Here is a 12507-nt window from a genome sequence, read left to right on the forward strand (position 1 = left end):
CCCTCTAACAGTAAAAGGGTTGTGGTTCTGGTGAGTAAAAGGATTCGGGTGAGAAGGGGGTCCTTAGAAACTCGATTTGTCTTTTTTGCTTTCTGTGCTGTTGGTATATCTGGTGCAGCTTGTGACTGGAGACTGCAGAAAGGACCAGGTTTCTATGAAGTGTGGAGGGAGAGGGCTGGAGATTCCAAGCTAAAATAACTTTGAAAATTGTTACTCAAAGCTAGTCCTAGGAGAATCTATTGGGGTCTTTACATGTCGCGATGATTTTAAATTTGGGGGCGTTGAGAGAGCAGATGGAGCTGTAGACAGTGCTCCTTTGCTATCACAAGTATGCGGACATTTGCAACTGCAGGTGTACTCTGAATCTCTCGACTGGACAGCCCTTTCGACACCTCCCTCCACTTGGGAGAAAGTTTCAGGAATAGCTCGCCTCTGAAACCCTTCAGGGCTGCTTTCCTGGGCCTTTGCCTCAAGCTGGGGGGCGGGGAGGTGAGTGAAGGGCGGGATGCCCCTTGTGAGGTATTGCCTGAGGGGCCCAAACGCTGGACCTCGGGGTTGAGGGGCAGGATTGGCTGAGAGGCAGAACCGAACTATGGAGCCCAGGAACCAGTCTTATTTAGGAACTCACCGAGGAAGACTCTCACAGGAAAAGGTGCTATTCTATCTATAGATGACGCTGTTTCCTGACCCTGGAAGCAGCTAGAGATGTTAAGTGCAGGAGACTGAGAAGTCTTGGGCTCCCTCACCGCAGTGTAGAAAGGCCTTTCTCCCGCAGCGCGGACCTTTGCACTAAATTGTGTCCAAAGATAATGAGATGCTTATTGGCGCCGGAAAGAAATTTTCCCCTTCACCCACCCCGCCCGCAGCTATTGTTCTCTTTTTCTTTTTCTTCATGAGAAATATGGCCAGAATCAGGCTCTAGAACTCGAACTCGGGGGAAGTGCGAAGGTGGGGAGGCGTAGTAGGCACCGAGACGGGGCGATGGTTTTGGCCCACGCCCCTCCTCCCAACCCCTCTCGGGGAATCAGTTTACTATGGGGTCAATACATTCTAAAGAGCGGAAAATATTAACCCTTGAGGTTCAGAGAACCCAGAGGAAGCCCAGTTCCAAGGAGAGTTCTGGGGAGGACCCCTTGGCAGAATTTCTTGTTTAATTAAATTCATATTAAGAGATAGACTGATACAGGCGCCCTGACAACACCTCCAATGTGTTAAAATGCATTTGCTGGGTTTCAGAATTCCATGCACTCACAGTGGTTTGGCATGTGTCTGGTGGATTTTTTTTTTTTAAAAAAAGAAAAATTAGTGTTGGTTTCGATATATGGTAGCTTTCTCTCTAACGTAATTTGAATAATTCAGCAAAGCCCCACTACCAGCTGTACTTCTGCAGCCTCTTCCATTCTTTTCAGCATTATAATTTTGGTTAATTTTCAATTTTAGGTCCTACATCTCTGCAATTTGTGTATGAATAACAGAATAATTTCCCTCTTTTGTTTCGCCTTTCCTGTTCCTGAATCTAAATAAAGATGGCTTTTTAGTATTAAAAGTGGAAGAAAATTACAGGTAATTATCTTTGACGGTAAAAACGCTGTAATCAGCGGGCTACATGAAAAATTACTCTAATTATGGCTGCATTTAAGAGAATGGAAAAAAACCTTCTTGTGGATAAAAACCTTAAATTGTCCCCAATGTCTGCTTCAAATTGGATGGCACTGCAGCTGGAGGCTTTGTTCGGAATTGAGCCTGGGGAGCTACGAACCCAAAGTTTCACAGTAGGAAGGGGGAAAAAAGAAAAGAAAACAGTTTTCCTAATGTAACAATGCGAATGCTAGAAAATGACAAGACTGATCGGTTTTAAACCATTCTGAAGACTGACTGAGCGTGGAAGTTGCTCAACAAAAAAAGGAACGGGTATATTGGTAAGTAGTCTTTGCTTTGTGTCTAATTATAGTGACTGTCCTTTTGCACGACTGTATGTCGCTGTCATTATATGGAGCACTCTGAGTATCTCTATTGACTTCTGATAAATGGCTCAGTGGTTTCAAGGTTCATAATTTGAAGGATGCCCAGGTCTGTAGCCATTAATTCTCGCAGTATGGGGCTTCCTGCTTGTATGACGAAAGGACTTTTCATTTCCATTATTTCAATGCTTTCCACAAGATCGGAGGATGTATTTCATCTAGGAGCATGCATTTTCCTACCTACCTAGCTTGCAGGGTTGTAAACATTAAGTAGTCACAATTGTGCATTTACTTTCTGTTTTTTTTCTCTTATTCTTTCCTCTTTTTTTTTTTTGGTTCAAAACTGCTTCCAAACAAAGACAAATACAGCTGTATGACTTAGGCTGAGGGGAAAAAAAGAACACTCAGTTTCAGCATTGGAAACTATTGGATGTCTAGAGGTTGTCAGTGGATAGATCATTCTAATTTTTTTTTTTTACAAAAGTAGATACATGTGCGGAAATTACAATAAAAATATAATATATAAAGGAAGCTGAGAAAACATCCATGATTAATGTTAAAGTACTTAAGACAAAGGCTAGTACAGCAAAGTGACATCTTCGCAGGCACTTGATGTTTATATATAGGGCTTCCCATATTAGGAAATAGGAATTATTTTAAGCATGATAGAAAATATACTGGGAGGGAAGAGGGGTGATAAGGTAGAGACACAGAGAGAAATATACAGGACACTCCCAGCGTTTTGTGGCTTTTACTCCATATATGAAAGAAGACAAAAACATACAAAGTATATATACAACTAAAATTCAACAATATATACAGAAATGTTTCTTGATATAAACGTCCCTATTAGCTTAGTGAATGCCACCAATTCACCTAGTAAAGGTATCAAAGCAATAGATCCATGATTTTGGTTGTTTCCTCTGTCTTTCCTGATTCCAGTTCAGGGTTTGGGGGTGGGATGGGGAAAGAGTGGTTTTGTTTTGTGTTGAAATCATCATTCTTGCTCGTCGCATTTTGATAAAACATGCAGCGTTCCCTTTATGGCAACGTTCTAATCTTACAGCCAATTTTTCCTTTTTCTTTAGAGAATGGCAGTTATGTGAGGGTCTTTCTTTCCTTTCCTTTCCTTTCCTTTCCTTTCCTTTTCTTCTTCTCTTTTTCCTCTTCCGCTTCCTTTTCCTCCTCTTCTTCTTTTCTTCTTCTTGTCAGTCTGGCATTAGTAAATAAACACGCAGGAGTCTGAAATGCTTTTCTTGAATCATGTAATGTCTTAAGCTCATTAAACAAGTAAAAACGCTGCCATGTTTGCGCAGATTCTTCTGGTGTGAGGAAAATGTCTGTAAGAAAAGTTGTTTTGATGGATACTCCCAAAGAGAAGAAGAGGCTCAGAGCCTGGATTCCCAAGGATAAGGGGAAATATCCTTATAGTGAGGGGTTTCAGGAACGCTGGCATAGTAACTAGCCTCTTCCTCCCCCCTCCTCCCTCCCTCCCGTCCTCCCTCTCTCTCCATCAGATGAGTATCAATTACCGAGGTTGCTCAAGGGAAAAGGCAGATGAGGAAAGAAAAGGAGAAAAAGAAAAGTAAGGTGGGAAAGAACGAAGAAAGGAGGAAAAGAAAGGGAGAGAGAGAGAGAGAGAGAGAGAGAGAGAGAGAGAGAGAGAGAGAGAGAGAGAGAGAGAAGGCGGGAAGGGGCGAAGGGAGAGAGAGAGCGCCAGGCCGGTCTCGTCACACAAGAGTCTCCCGAGCCCGCTTCTTCGACAAGGCTTGGCAGCTGCAAGCTGGTCCGGATCCTCCTTGCCTTGTTCGGACGTTTCCCTAGGGTATCGATTTCCCTTGGACAACTCACATCATCTGTGGTCTCTGCATCGTGTCCTGATGTGGCGAGGAGTACCAATGCGAATAGCCCGGCATGTAGCTGTTTGGGGGCATACTGACGCCCTTGGCCGAGGCGGAAACGTCCCACACTGGAGGCAGCGCCGGTGACCGCGGCGACAGGGCCGCGGAGCCCGGGAGAGGGTCGCTCTCATGTGGGTTACTGCCCTGCTTCAGCAGTTTCTTAAACTTAGAGCGTTTGTTCTGAAACCATATCTTCACCTAGAACGAAACGCAGCAGCGATCATTAGGCCCGAGAAAAAAACATCTATCCAGTACCTCGAATTGAGGCTTTGGAAGGAATTATTTAAAATAATAATAATAATAATAATAATAATAATAATAATAATAATAAAATCTATGCAAATGCCAAGCCCTCAAGCCCCTGCCTTCCTCCACCTCTTACTAGCCTCACCCTCCTCCCCCACCCCCATTTACTAGGTATCTGGTCTGGATACCTAAAGTCATTGTAACCTTTCAGTTGGATGCAAACCTAGGTTTAAAACAACAGCATAAATAAGAAGGTGAATGAGATAGCTGATTCAAAGTCTAAAGAAGGATTTTTAAACTGAGAACTTTTCGGATCAAAGTCAACTGAACGCACTCCCTCTGATAGTCTGTTTTTAAAAAATATTTACCAACCCCCAAACCTGGCATCTCTATGAATGTGTAGTGAGCAAATGACTATGGACAGATTAAAGCCTGTACACTTATAACCAAATGCCTTGAATATCCCTATGCATATGTTGCATATGCTATAGACTGTGCCTGGGGCATCTTTCTCCCACATAAATATAGCCATATAATCCTGCAGACATTAGGGATTGTACCACTCTCATTCCCTACTTTGTATGATGTTTAGTCAAATTGTGGTCAACAAGCATCACATGATTGTTAGTGCAGTCACTCAAAGACAAAGGTCTCCTGAAAATTAAATGGAAATCAGGAATCTGGGATGGAACTATCTAAACCAACATACCAGGTCTACTCTACTTAATTTGGAGACGAAAATTCCATGGTGCAGCTTCCTTTACCTCTAAAATCCCTTAGCCACAGGAATCTGCTTTTCCAAGAGGAATACAAGTTACTGAGTAGCAGGAATCCCTTCATATCAAGCCTCAAATATTTCCAGTGGCAATATGGCGAAAGAAAGCAGGCAGAATTGAAAAGAAGAACTTAGGAGCATTTGTCCTAAGGCACCACACAATCATTCCCCAGCAAGAGTCTCAGAAATCCTGAAGATCACCCACCTCACATGAGGCCTACCACCCCATGCGGCTAAGTTAATAGACAGGACAAAAAGCACAGGTGATTGCAGCCTGGTTTTATGACTTGGGTCCTAATATACCTGCCTAAGCCCCCTCTTGTGAAGTCTGAAAGGCCCCATATGTCTTTCAAATTAGTAGGACAGCAGAACTTCAGCAACTGTACTTAACTGAAGCTTCACCTGCTATAATTTGGGGAGCATTTCTCTTTGATCTCCAACTTTGCTATTGCTCCCAAGTCCTGTGTTCCAGGGAGGTACCTGAGCCTGCACCAGCCAGTCACCCAGAATGATTTAACCACTGAGCTTAAGGCAATCTTCAGAAAAACTCACCTCAGAAAAACTCACCTCACCCATCCTAGGATGAATAGTTGGCACCTTGGTCCCCTTACCAAATCCTATTGGAGCCTATGCCTACTCACCCACCCCCATTTTGCTTTTGTAGTTCTTTCTTTCTCTAACAATGATTTGAAATCCTTATTAAGTCCCCGGGTCCACAAAAGGACCCTTAAAAAAATATGGATGGCTCTTATTCTGCCTCCTGGCCTGGACATCTTTTTCTCTTTCTCTTTCATGGTGTTCTGTTCTAAAATAGGACTCGATTAAATGATGAGTTTGGTCACCAAAGGACACTAGACTGAGGTAGGGTCGCCGAGGGTTAGGCGGATGTGCAAATCCAATCCAGTATTCAATACCAGGTCATTTATTCCAAACTGTGTTGTCCGGGAAAGTGTGTGACTGGAGCAAAGGCATTTGTCATTAATCTCCTTCCATCCTTGGTTGACTAGGCCAAGAATTCCTCCTGATGTGCTCCCTGCCCGATCTGCAAGCGGGGTCAGCATTTCAGGGATATTCGGGCTTCTCGGGAATTACCTGTGTTTGTGTCAGTCCTAAGGAAGCTGCCAGTTCAGCTCTCTCGGGAAGGGCCAGGTACTGAGTCTGCTGAAAGCGATGGTTTAAAGCCTGGAGCTGCAGGCTGGAATAAATGGTCCGAGGCTTCCGAATCTTTTTCCCTTTTCCATTGAATCTGATTTCCCCATTTTCAATCACTGTGGTTTTTTGTTGATCTGCAAGCAAAGAATACAGAGGAGCGGTCACCCGTGAGGCTACTGCTGCAGTCTCCCTGAGCTTGGCCTAGCCAGCGCCGGGTCTCCTTAAAGGCTAATAAGGGTTTCCTTGAAACGTCCCCATGCCACCCTGATCTCTCTGGGTTCACCGTGCCCGGGTGCTCTCAGCGGTTGCGAAAGCTATGCCCGAACCGTGACTCTGGTACTAACAATGCGCGGTGGCTGGACCGAGCGAGCGCCTTCGGCTCTCGGGCCAGCAGCTTCGCTCTGCGGCAGCGGAGGAGGCGCCCGCGGCTCTCTGGAGCGCGCGGCGCCGCGGGGCGGCTGCTCTCTCCGCGGAGCGGGACCCCACATTCTGGCTTTACAGCGCCTTACGCTGTGCTTGTGCCACCCTGGTGTGTATGCGGCCAGTTGACTGGATGTCACTAGCTCCTAGCCTGGTGCATCAAGACCTCTTGGCGGGTTCGAAATGATTCTGCTGAAAAGGACCAAAACCCCAAACAAAACACCACCAGTCGCTCAGACCAGCTCTCTAGCAGGCTGAACCTCACAAGGCAACTTTGTCCCCCTCGGGTGCTGAAAACCGTGCTGCCAGAGGCCTTCTGCTTGGCCTCCACAAACAAAGGAGCATCCAACATTGTATGGAAAACCCAGAGGGAGGGGGCCCGGTCAGGGGTGGGGGTTGGAGGATACCTCAAAGCCCGCGGGAAAGAGCCCAACTGTCACCAGCTTAACCAGAGCCAGAGTCCATGCCACCTTCCCTCTGGGCCCCCGAAGCGCACCGGGCGCAAAGTAGGCCATTGGCTGCTCAGATCGGATTGGGGAGCAAAACATGCTCCCCAGTTCGAGCCAAGAAATGTCCCCAGGGCTGCCAGACGCGGGTCACAGCCCGGAGGGGCCCGGGAGGCAAAGGGCGCACAGACCCAGCGGTCTGGAGAGCGCAGTGCGGGCCAATTCGTTGAGCAAAGCCTGCGCGGAGCTAGAGGCGCCGCCCGAGCGGCGCGCGGGAGACTGGGGGGCGAGGCGGGCAGCGCAGCGGGGAAGCCGAGGGTCCGCGGTGGCGTGAAGGGGCAGGGCTGGGCGAGGCCGGCAGGCAGGCGCCAGGGGAGCGGGCGCGCACGAGGCCTGGCCGGGGGCGCGCCGGGCCGCCTGGGGGAGGGGGCCGGCGGAGGCCCGGGCGTTGAGGAAGTGAGCGGAGCGGGCGGGTGGGGTGGGGGGCCGCCGGGAGGCGGGAGGCGGGAGGCGGGAGAAGCGAGCTGCCCTGGCGGCCTCTCACCTGTGTCGTCCCCTCGCGTCTGGGCGGCCGCGCTGCTGTTGTGGTAGGACTGGAGGTAAGGGCTGTGCTGCGAGTGGCTCATGTAGGGGTAGGCGGCGAGCGAGCGGTGGTTGTAGGAGTTGCCGCCGCCCGGCGCGTAGGGCGAGCCGTGGTGGTGGTGCTGGTGGTGGTGGTGGTGGTGCGAGCCGGCCGCCGCCGCCGCCGCCGAGTGCAGACAGTGCAGCGGGTAGTGCGCGCCTGCCATGGCCGGGGAGCTCTGCTGCGAGGGCGGCGGCGGCGGCGGCGGCGGCGGCTGCTGCTGCTGCTGCTGCTGTTGCTGCTGCTGCTGCTGCTGCTGCTGCTGCTGTTGCTGCTGCTGCTGTTGCCCGAACTCCATGAAGGCGGATTTGGATGAGTCCTGGCCTTCTAAGCCGTCAGCCATCGTAGTCATGGTCATCATCAAAACTTTGGGGGCTGGAGAAAGCCTTCTCCTGGGTTTCCTCCACCCTCCCCCCGCTTGGCTCGCGCCGCTCTCCCCTCTGCAGCCACCTTAGCTCTTGGGATCCTTGCAAAAAAATGGGGAAAAAAATTAAAAATAAGAGGGGGTGGAGGTGGTTCTCCTTCTCCCTCGCTCTTCTCTAATATATATATATATATGTATATATATATATATTTAATATAAAGAGATATAGTGAGCGGGGCCTTAACTCAAAGGGAGGAGGTAGGGGGAGGGATGGGAGAGGAGAGGGGGGAGGGGGAAATCTGCGCTCCCCCCCTTCGTTTCCCCCCTTGGATTTTTTGGGGGCTGGTGCAGTTTAAGGCAGAGATTTTAAGGTGGATTCTGCGAAAGTTGTGCGTCTGCTTTCAGACTTGATGCAGACGCCACGAGTCGAATGGTTTGTCTCCAAAGGGCAGCGCCTCTCCATTGGTCAGTCGCCCCCTGACGTCACAGGCGCACGGCTTCTACTGGTGTGTGCGCGGCTCGCAGAGTTCTTCGCCTACCTCCGGCAACTCCAATCCCAGCGCGGAGCTGTAGCCGGGGGGCTGCGCCGGTCCGCGCACTGGGCCGCCGGGGAGGGAGGTGCCTCCACCCGGCATGCCGCCGAGGCCTCCCACCGCAGCTCGCGCCCCCAAACCCGGAGCCTCAGTTCCCAATACCGCAGCCCTGGAACAGCCTGGCCGGGGGCTGTTCTCCTTCAGTCCCTTGCACCCTAGCAGGCTGCTTGTGCTCAGAAGCAGTGCACTCTGCATTTAAAGCAAGGCCCCCTCCCTTGACCTCTGCCCCCCCCCAAGTCCCACTACAGTCCCACGGGAGCGCTCTGTCACCGTGGATTTTTCTAGACGTACTTTATTGAAACCACAGAGGGAAGAAGAACCCTCACACCTGGGCCCCACCCATGAGAGGGGGGTGAAGAAAAAGAAAAATCAGACCCTGTTCTGGCGAGGTTCCTGCCGTTTCAGGCCGTATTTCCTATATATTGAACAAAAAGGGTGAGAAATACCCCCCCACACACACACCGCAGCAGCCTGTTCTGAAAGTGAATCATTGGAGGAATGACAGTAATGCATTTTTTCCTATTGAAAACAGAAGCTACTGTAATGCTTTCAAATATATGCAAATGATACATGCGGTTAGTGGTTTGGCAAATCTTGATTACAATATAAACTACCCAAGTAAAAGTGCCTTCGTCCTAAATTTGTCTCTCGATTACAATTCCAATTGATTTTATTTTATTGTCAACATTGTTAATGATAAAAATAGAGTCGTTTTACAGTTATTTTTACTTTCTGGAAGGAGGCAATTAGAGTTCTAATCAGGAATACACAAAAATCTCCCATGATTAACTGCAGTACTTTGTTCAAATTGCTGCTATAAAATTCAGAACAATTTGCCTGTAATGATTATGGACTGGGTTTATTTTGGGAGGTGGAATAAAAGTGGATATAGCATAAATTATCCTCTAATTATACACCAGTGTCGCCTCAATTATCCTCTTATCAAAATGGTTGTCTAACTGCCGCATTTAGTTTCAATTCTCTCCTTTTTTTCTATAAAAAGAACTTCATACCTTGTTATTATTAATCCATTTATTATTTGCAAGGGGATTTATATCCGCACATCCAGGTGGTAGAACCACTTCTCTTTCAAAGATGGACTGGGGAAAGACATTAAGTTCGGAGCAAACCAGGGCTGCGGATCTAGCCTTTCTCTCTCTAGTCTCCAGACCCGCTCAGGTCCAGGCAGCTGAGGAGAGACAGCGGAGCCCTGGGCGCGCAGCTCGGGGTCGGCCACCAGGTAGGACAGCGGGACCGGGGATCAGGCGCGGAGGACTGCAGGCCCGGCCGCGCGGGCGGCGGGGTCCCGGGACTCCGGGGAGGCGCAGGGAGTCCGCGCTGCCAGAGGGTCCGACTGGGTGGGCAAGACATGCGGACCCCCACGGGCTCCGCGCCAGCTTTCGGTCTGCGAATAACCTCAAGCGGTGAGCCTTTGGCCACACGCAGAAATGTATGATCTAACAACTCCGCGTCACCGTGTCTACAGGTTGTGGGTACTTTCTTTGGGAAAACGTCTGCGGGCTGCTTTGCACCCTATTTTCTTGGACTCCGTAAGTTATGTGACCCCAGGAACCCGAGAAATGGACAATTCAGTGGTGCCGCTCGCTCCTGTTATTCCAGAAAAGGTGGCTTGGAGACGTAGCAGTTTGGACTCTATTTACATATTGCACGTTGCTTCCCAGCAGCGGCTCACGCTAATTGATTCACCTAGCTCGCATCCCGGGGTCTCCTGGCATCGCCGGGCTAGTTTGCCTTTTCCTTTCTTTTGCTTTCTTTCTTTACTTTCTCCATTTTATCAGTTGACCCGAAGCTCGCTGCCCGTGGGTTTTCTCCACGGTTCCCAGAGCAGCAACGTTTATGCTCCTCTCCCCCTCCCTTTCCCAGCCCGCAGCGCTTAACTTCTTGAGCCTCGGGAGCCGGTTCAGTAACTCTGAATTCATTTTTAAGTGGCGTGCCTTGTTCCCCTCCTTTTAACAAGAGGTACACTTTAACACGCGAACCAGTAACTCGATCCACGCGTTTACAAATCGGCAGTGAATTAAAACAACAACAAAAAAGCTTCAAGGAAAATGAAAGGAGGGCTGGGTAAAGGAGAGATGTGTGCAGTGTGTGTATATGTGTTGGGGGGCATAGAAGGGGAAGTCAAAGAAAGAGAAGACCCCCCCATCCCCTGGCGCGCTCTCGGTGCACCCGGGCTGCGCGCCGAGCTTGTTTGTAATATCCTCAAAGCCAGCAGGTAGACATGGCAGTTTTATTGCTTTATACCCTGCAGCTTGCTGTTAACACGGTGAAGGCGGTTTCCCCCTCCCCGTGCACGTCGATGTTTCTGTCTTTATGCTCGCAGGTGCACTGCTTTGCTCACCGGCTTCCCCCAACTCTGGCCGCACCCGGAGAAGGGCGGGTCGTGGCTGAGCCCGGAAGGTTCCCGCACCGCGTAAGATCTAAGGCATCAGCCTCTGTTTGCAAAGTGTTTTCCCCCCTTGTTTGCTTAATGCCGGTGGAAGCCCTGAGGGCTGGAATTGTCCGAGCTGTAGATGCAGGGCTCTCATCCCTCCCCCATTAGATAGAGAATAAAATCCCAGCAGTGTGTTCCAGAGGAGCAATCGTGCAGCTGCTCCGAGGTAGCAGTTGTATGTAGCAGTACTGTGAAAGTCCTGCTGAGACCTGCTGAGCGACTCAGATTAGGGTCAGACAGTCAGGGGCTGGGAGTGGAGCGAGCGAGGGGTCCCTCCCGGCTTGATAGAGGTCTCTGTGTGCTCTTGCGGGATAGAATCCAAACTGCAGGCTTGAGCGTCCTGCTTTCTGGCGAGTCTTGGGAATAGGTAGACAGAGAGCTAGTCTGGCCCCACAGAGGGTGCCAAGGTGGTGCAGGGCGAGTGGCTGCCACGTGTGGCCTCTTCTACTAGCGCGAGGACTTCGGCGCGCAGTGGCTGTCTGGGGTAGGGGCCGCTCCCCGCGGTCATTTCTCTCCAAATGATCTCGGCTTCCAAGTCCTTCGCCTAGTGTCATGGGCGGCGGTAATGAGCCGAGGCAAGGTGGTTGGAGTCATCACTGGTTCATTTTATTCCAGCCGCACCTCCAGCCCACCAGCAAAAGACAAGAACTCTCGGATCCTTCAGGGCGCCACAGCGATGGCGCACGCCCCAGGAGCTCCAAGGCCCCTGCGCCTGGCTCGCTGTCACCGGGACTCTGGCTCCTACCTCTTTGTCTTGCCCGCTGGGGAACCGGAGCCAGCCACGGGGTGTGGGAAGAGGAGGGCAAGCGAGCCCTTAAGTCTTTGTCATTCAAAATAGAAGTAAAGCCGGCAATCCGGTGGAGTCATAGGCTTACGGCTCTTCTAGGGCCTGTAGTAGTAGGTGAGGGTCATATTCACTAAGAAATTTTAGGAGGTAGGATCTGAGGCCTCCTTTTTGCTTTTTATGGTGTTGGCGCTTGTATTTCCTCTGTCAATGTTATTTTGAGAGAAATACTCAGAGATTGCCAACACAAGACCCTGTGGGTCAGTGGGCCCAAGGCCACTGTGGAAGGAATGTGCTCTTTGGATGGGAAACATCTCCTCCTGCTCTAGCTATAGACGGGTGTTTGCCGCACACACAGGCAAGAGAATGTGTTGGGTGCCGAGTGGAGGGTTTATAGCCTCCTCCGGCTATAGAAGTACATTCAAGCCCGGCAGGGCCTGGCTGGGTTTGGTTGCTAAGTTGGGCTCAGTTATCACGTTAATTCTAAAGAAATTAGACCTGGATAAATAGCCTTTGAATTCAAAGAAATAACTCGGTATTGATTTACATAGCCCTGCTAAGAACCCCCTTCTCAACGGGAGACATTGCTGGAAAAAAAATTCCTGCTAGTCTTTTTTTCCAGTCAATGTAAAGTTCTGTTTCTGTACGTGTGTAAGGAAAGGGTGCTTGACATGCTGGAAACCCAGGCACCCTTTTCCCCTCCCCCAGCACATACACCTGGGAAAGCTTGGGGGGCAGACGTGAAAGCTGCCTCTTTCCCCCTTTCTTAGCTCAGGCCAATGATGGTA

The 12507-nt window shown here is 50.0% G+C and overlaps 1 protein-coding gene across 1 annotated transcript; it reads right to left on the reverse strand.

Annotated features, from left to right (window-relative positions):
• Positions 1–2698: 2698 nt before the first annotated feature.
• DLX6 (distal-less homeobox 6) lies at positions 2699–8224 on the reverse strand. The gene is made up of 3 exons (XM_081079729.1): positions 7446–8224; positions 5976–6169; positions 2699–4060 (listed from the first exon to the last, which is right to left on the reverse strand). The coding sequence occupies exons 1-3, from the start codon at positions 7882–7884 to the stop codon at positions 3809–3811; spliced, it is 885 nt and encodes a 294-aa protein (XP_080935855.1). The 5' UTR covers positions 7885–8224; the 3' UTR covers positions 2699–3808.
• Between the last annotated feature and the right edge of the window lie 4283 nt (positions 8225–12507).

This window comes from Rhinolophus hipposideros, assembly GCF_964194185.1.
Source record: "Rhinolophus hipposideros genome assembly, chromosome: 18".
NCBI classification, from domain to species: Eukaryota; Metazoa; Chordata; class Mammalia; order Chiroptera; family Rhinolophidae; genus Rhinolophus; species Rhinolophus hipposideros.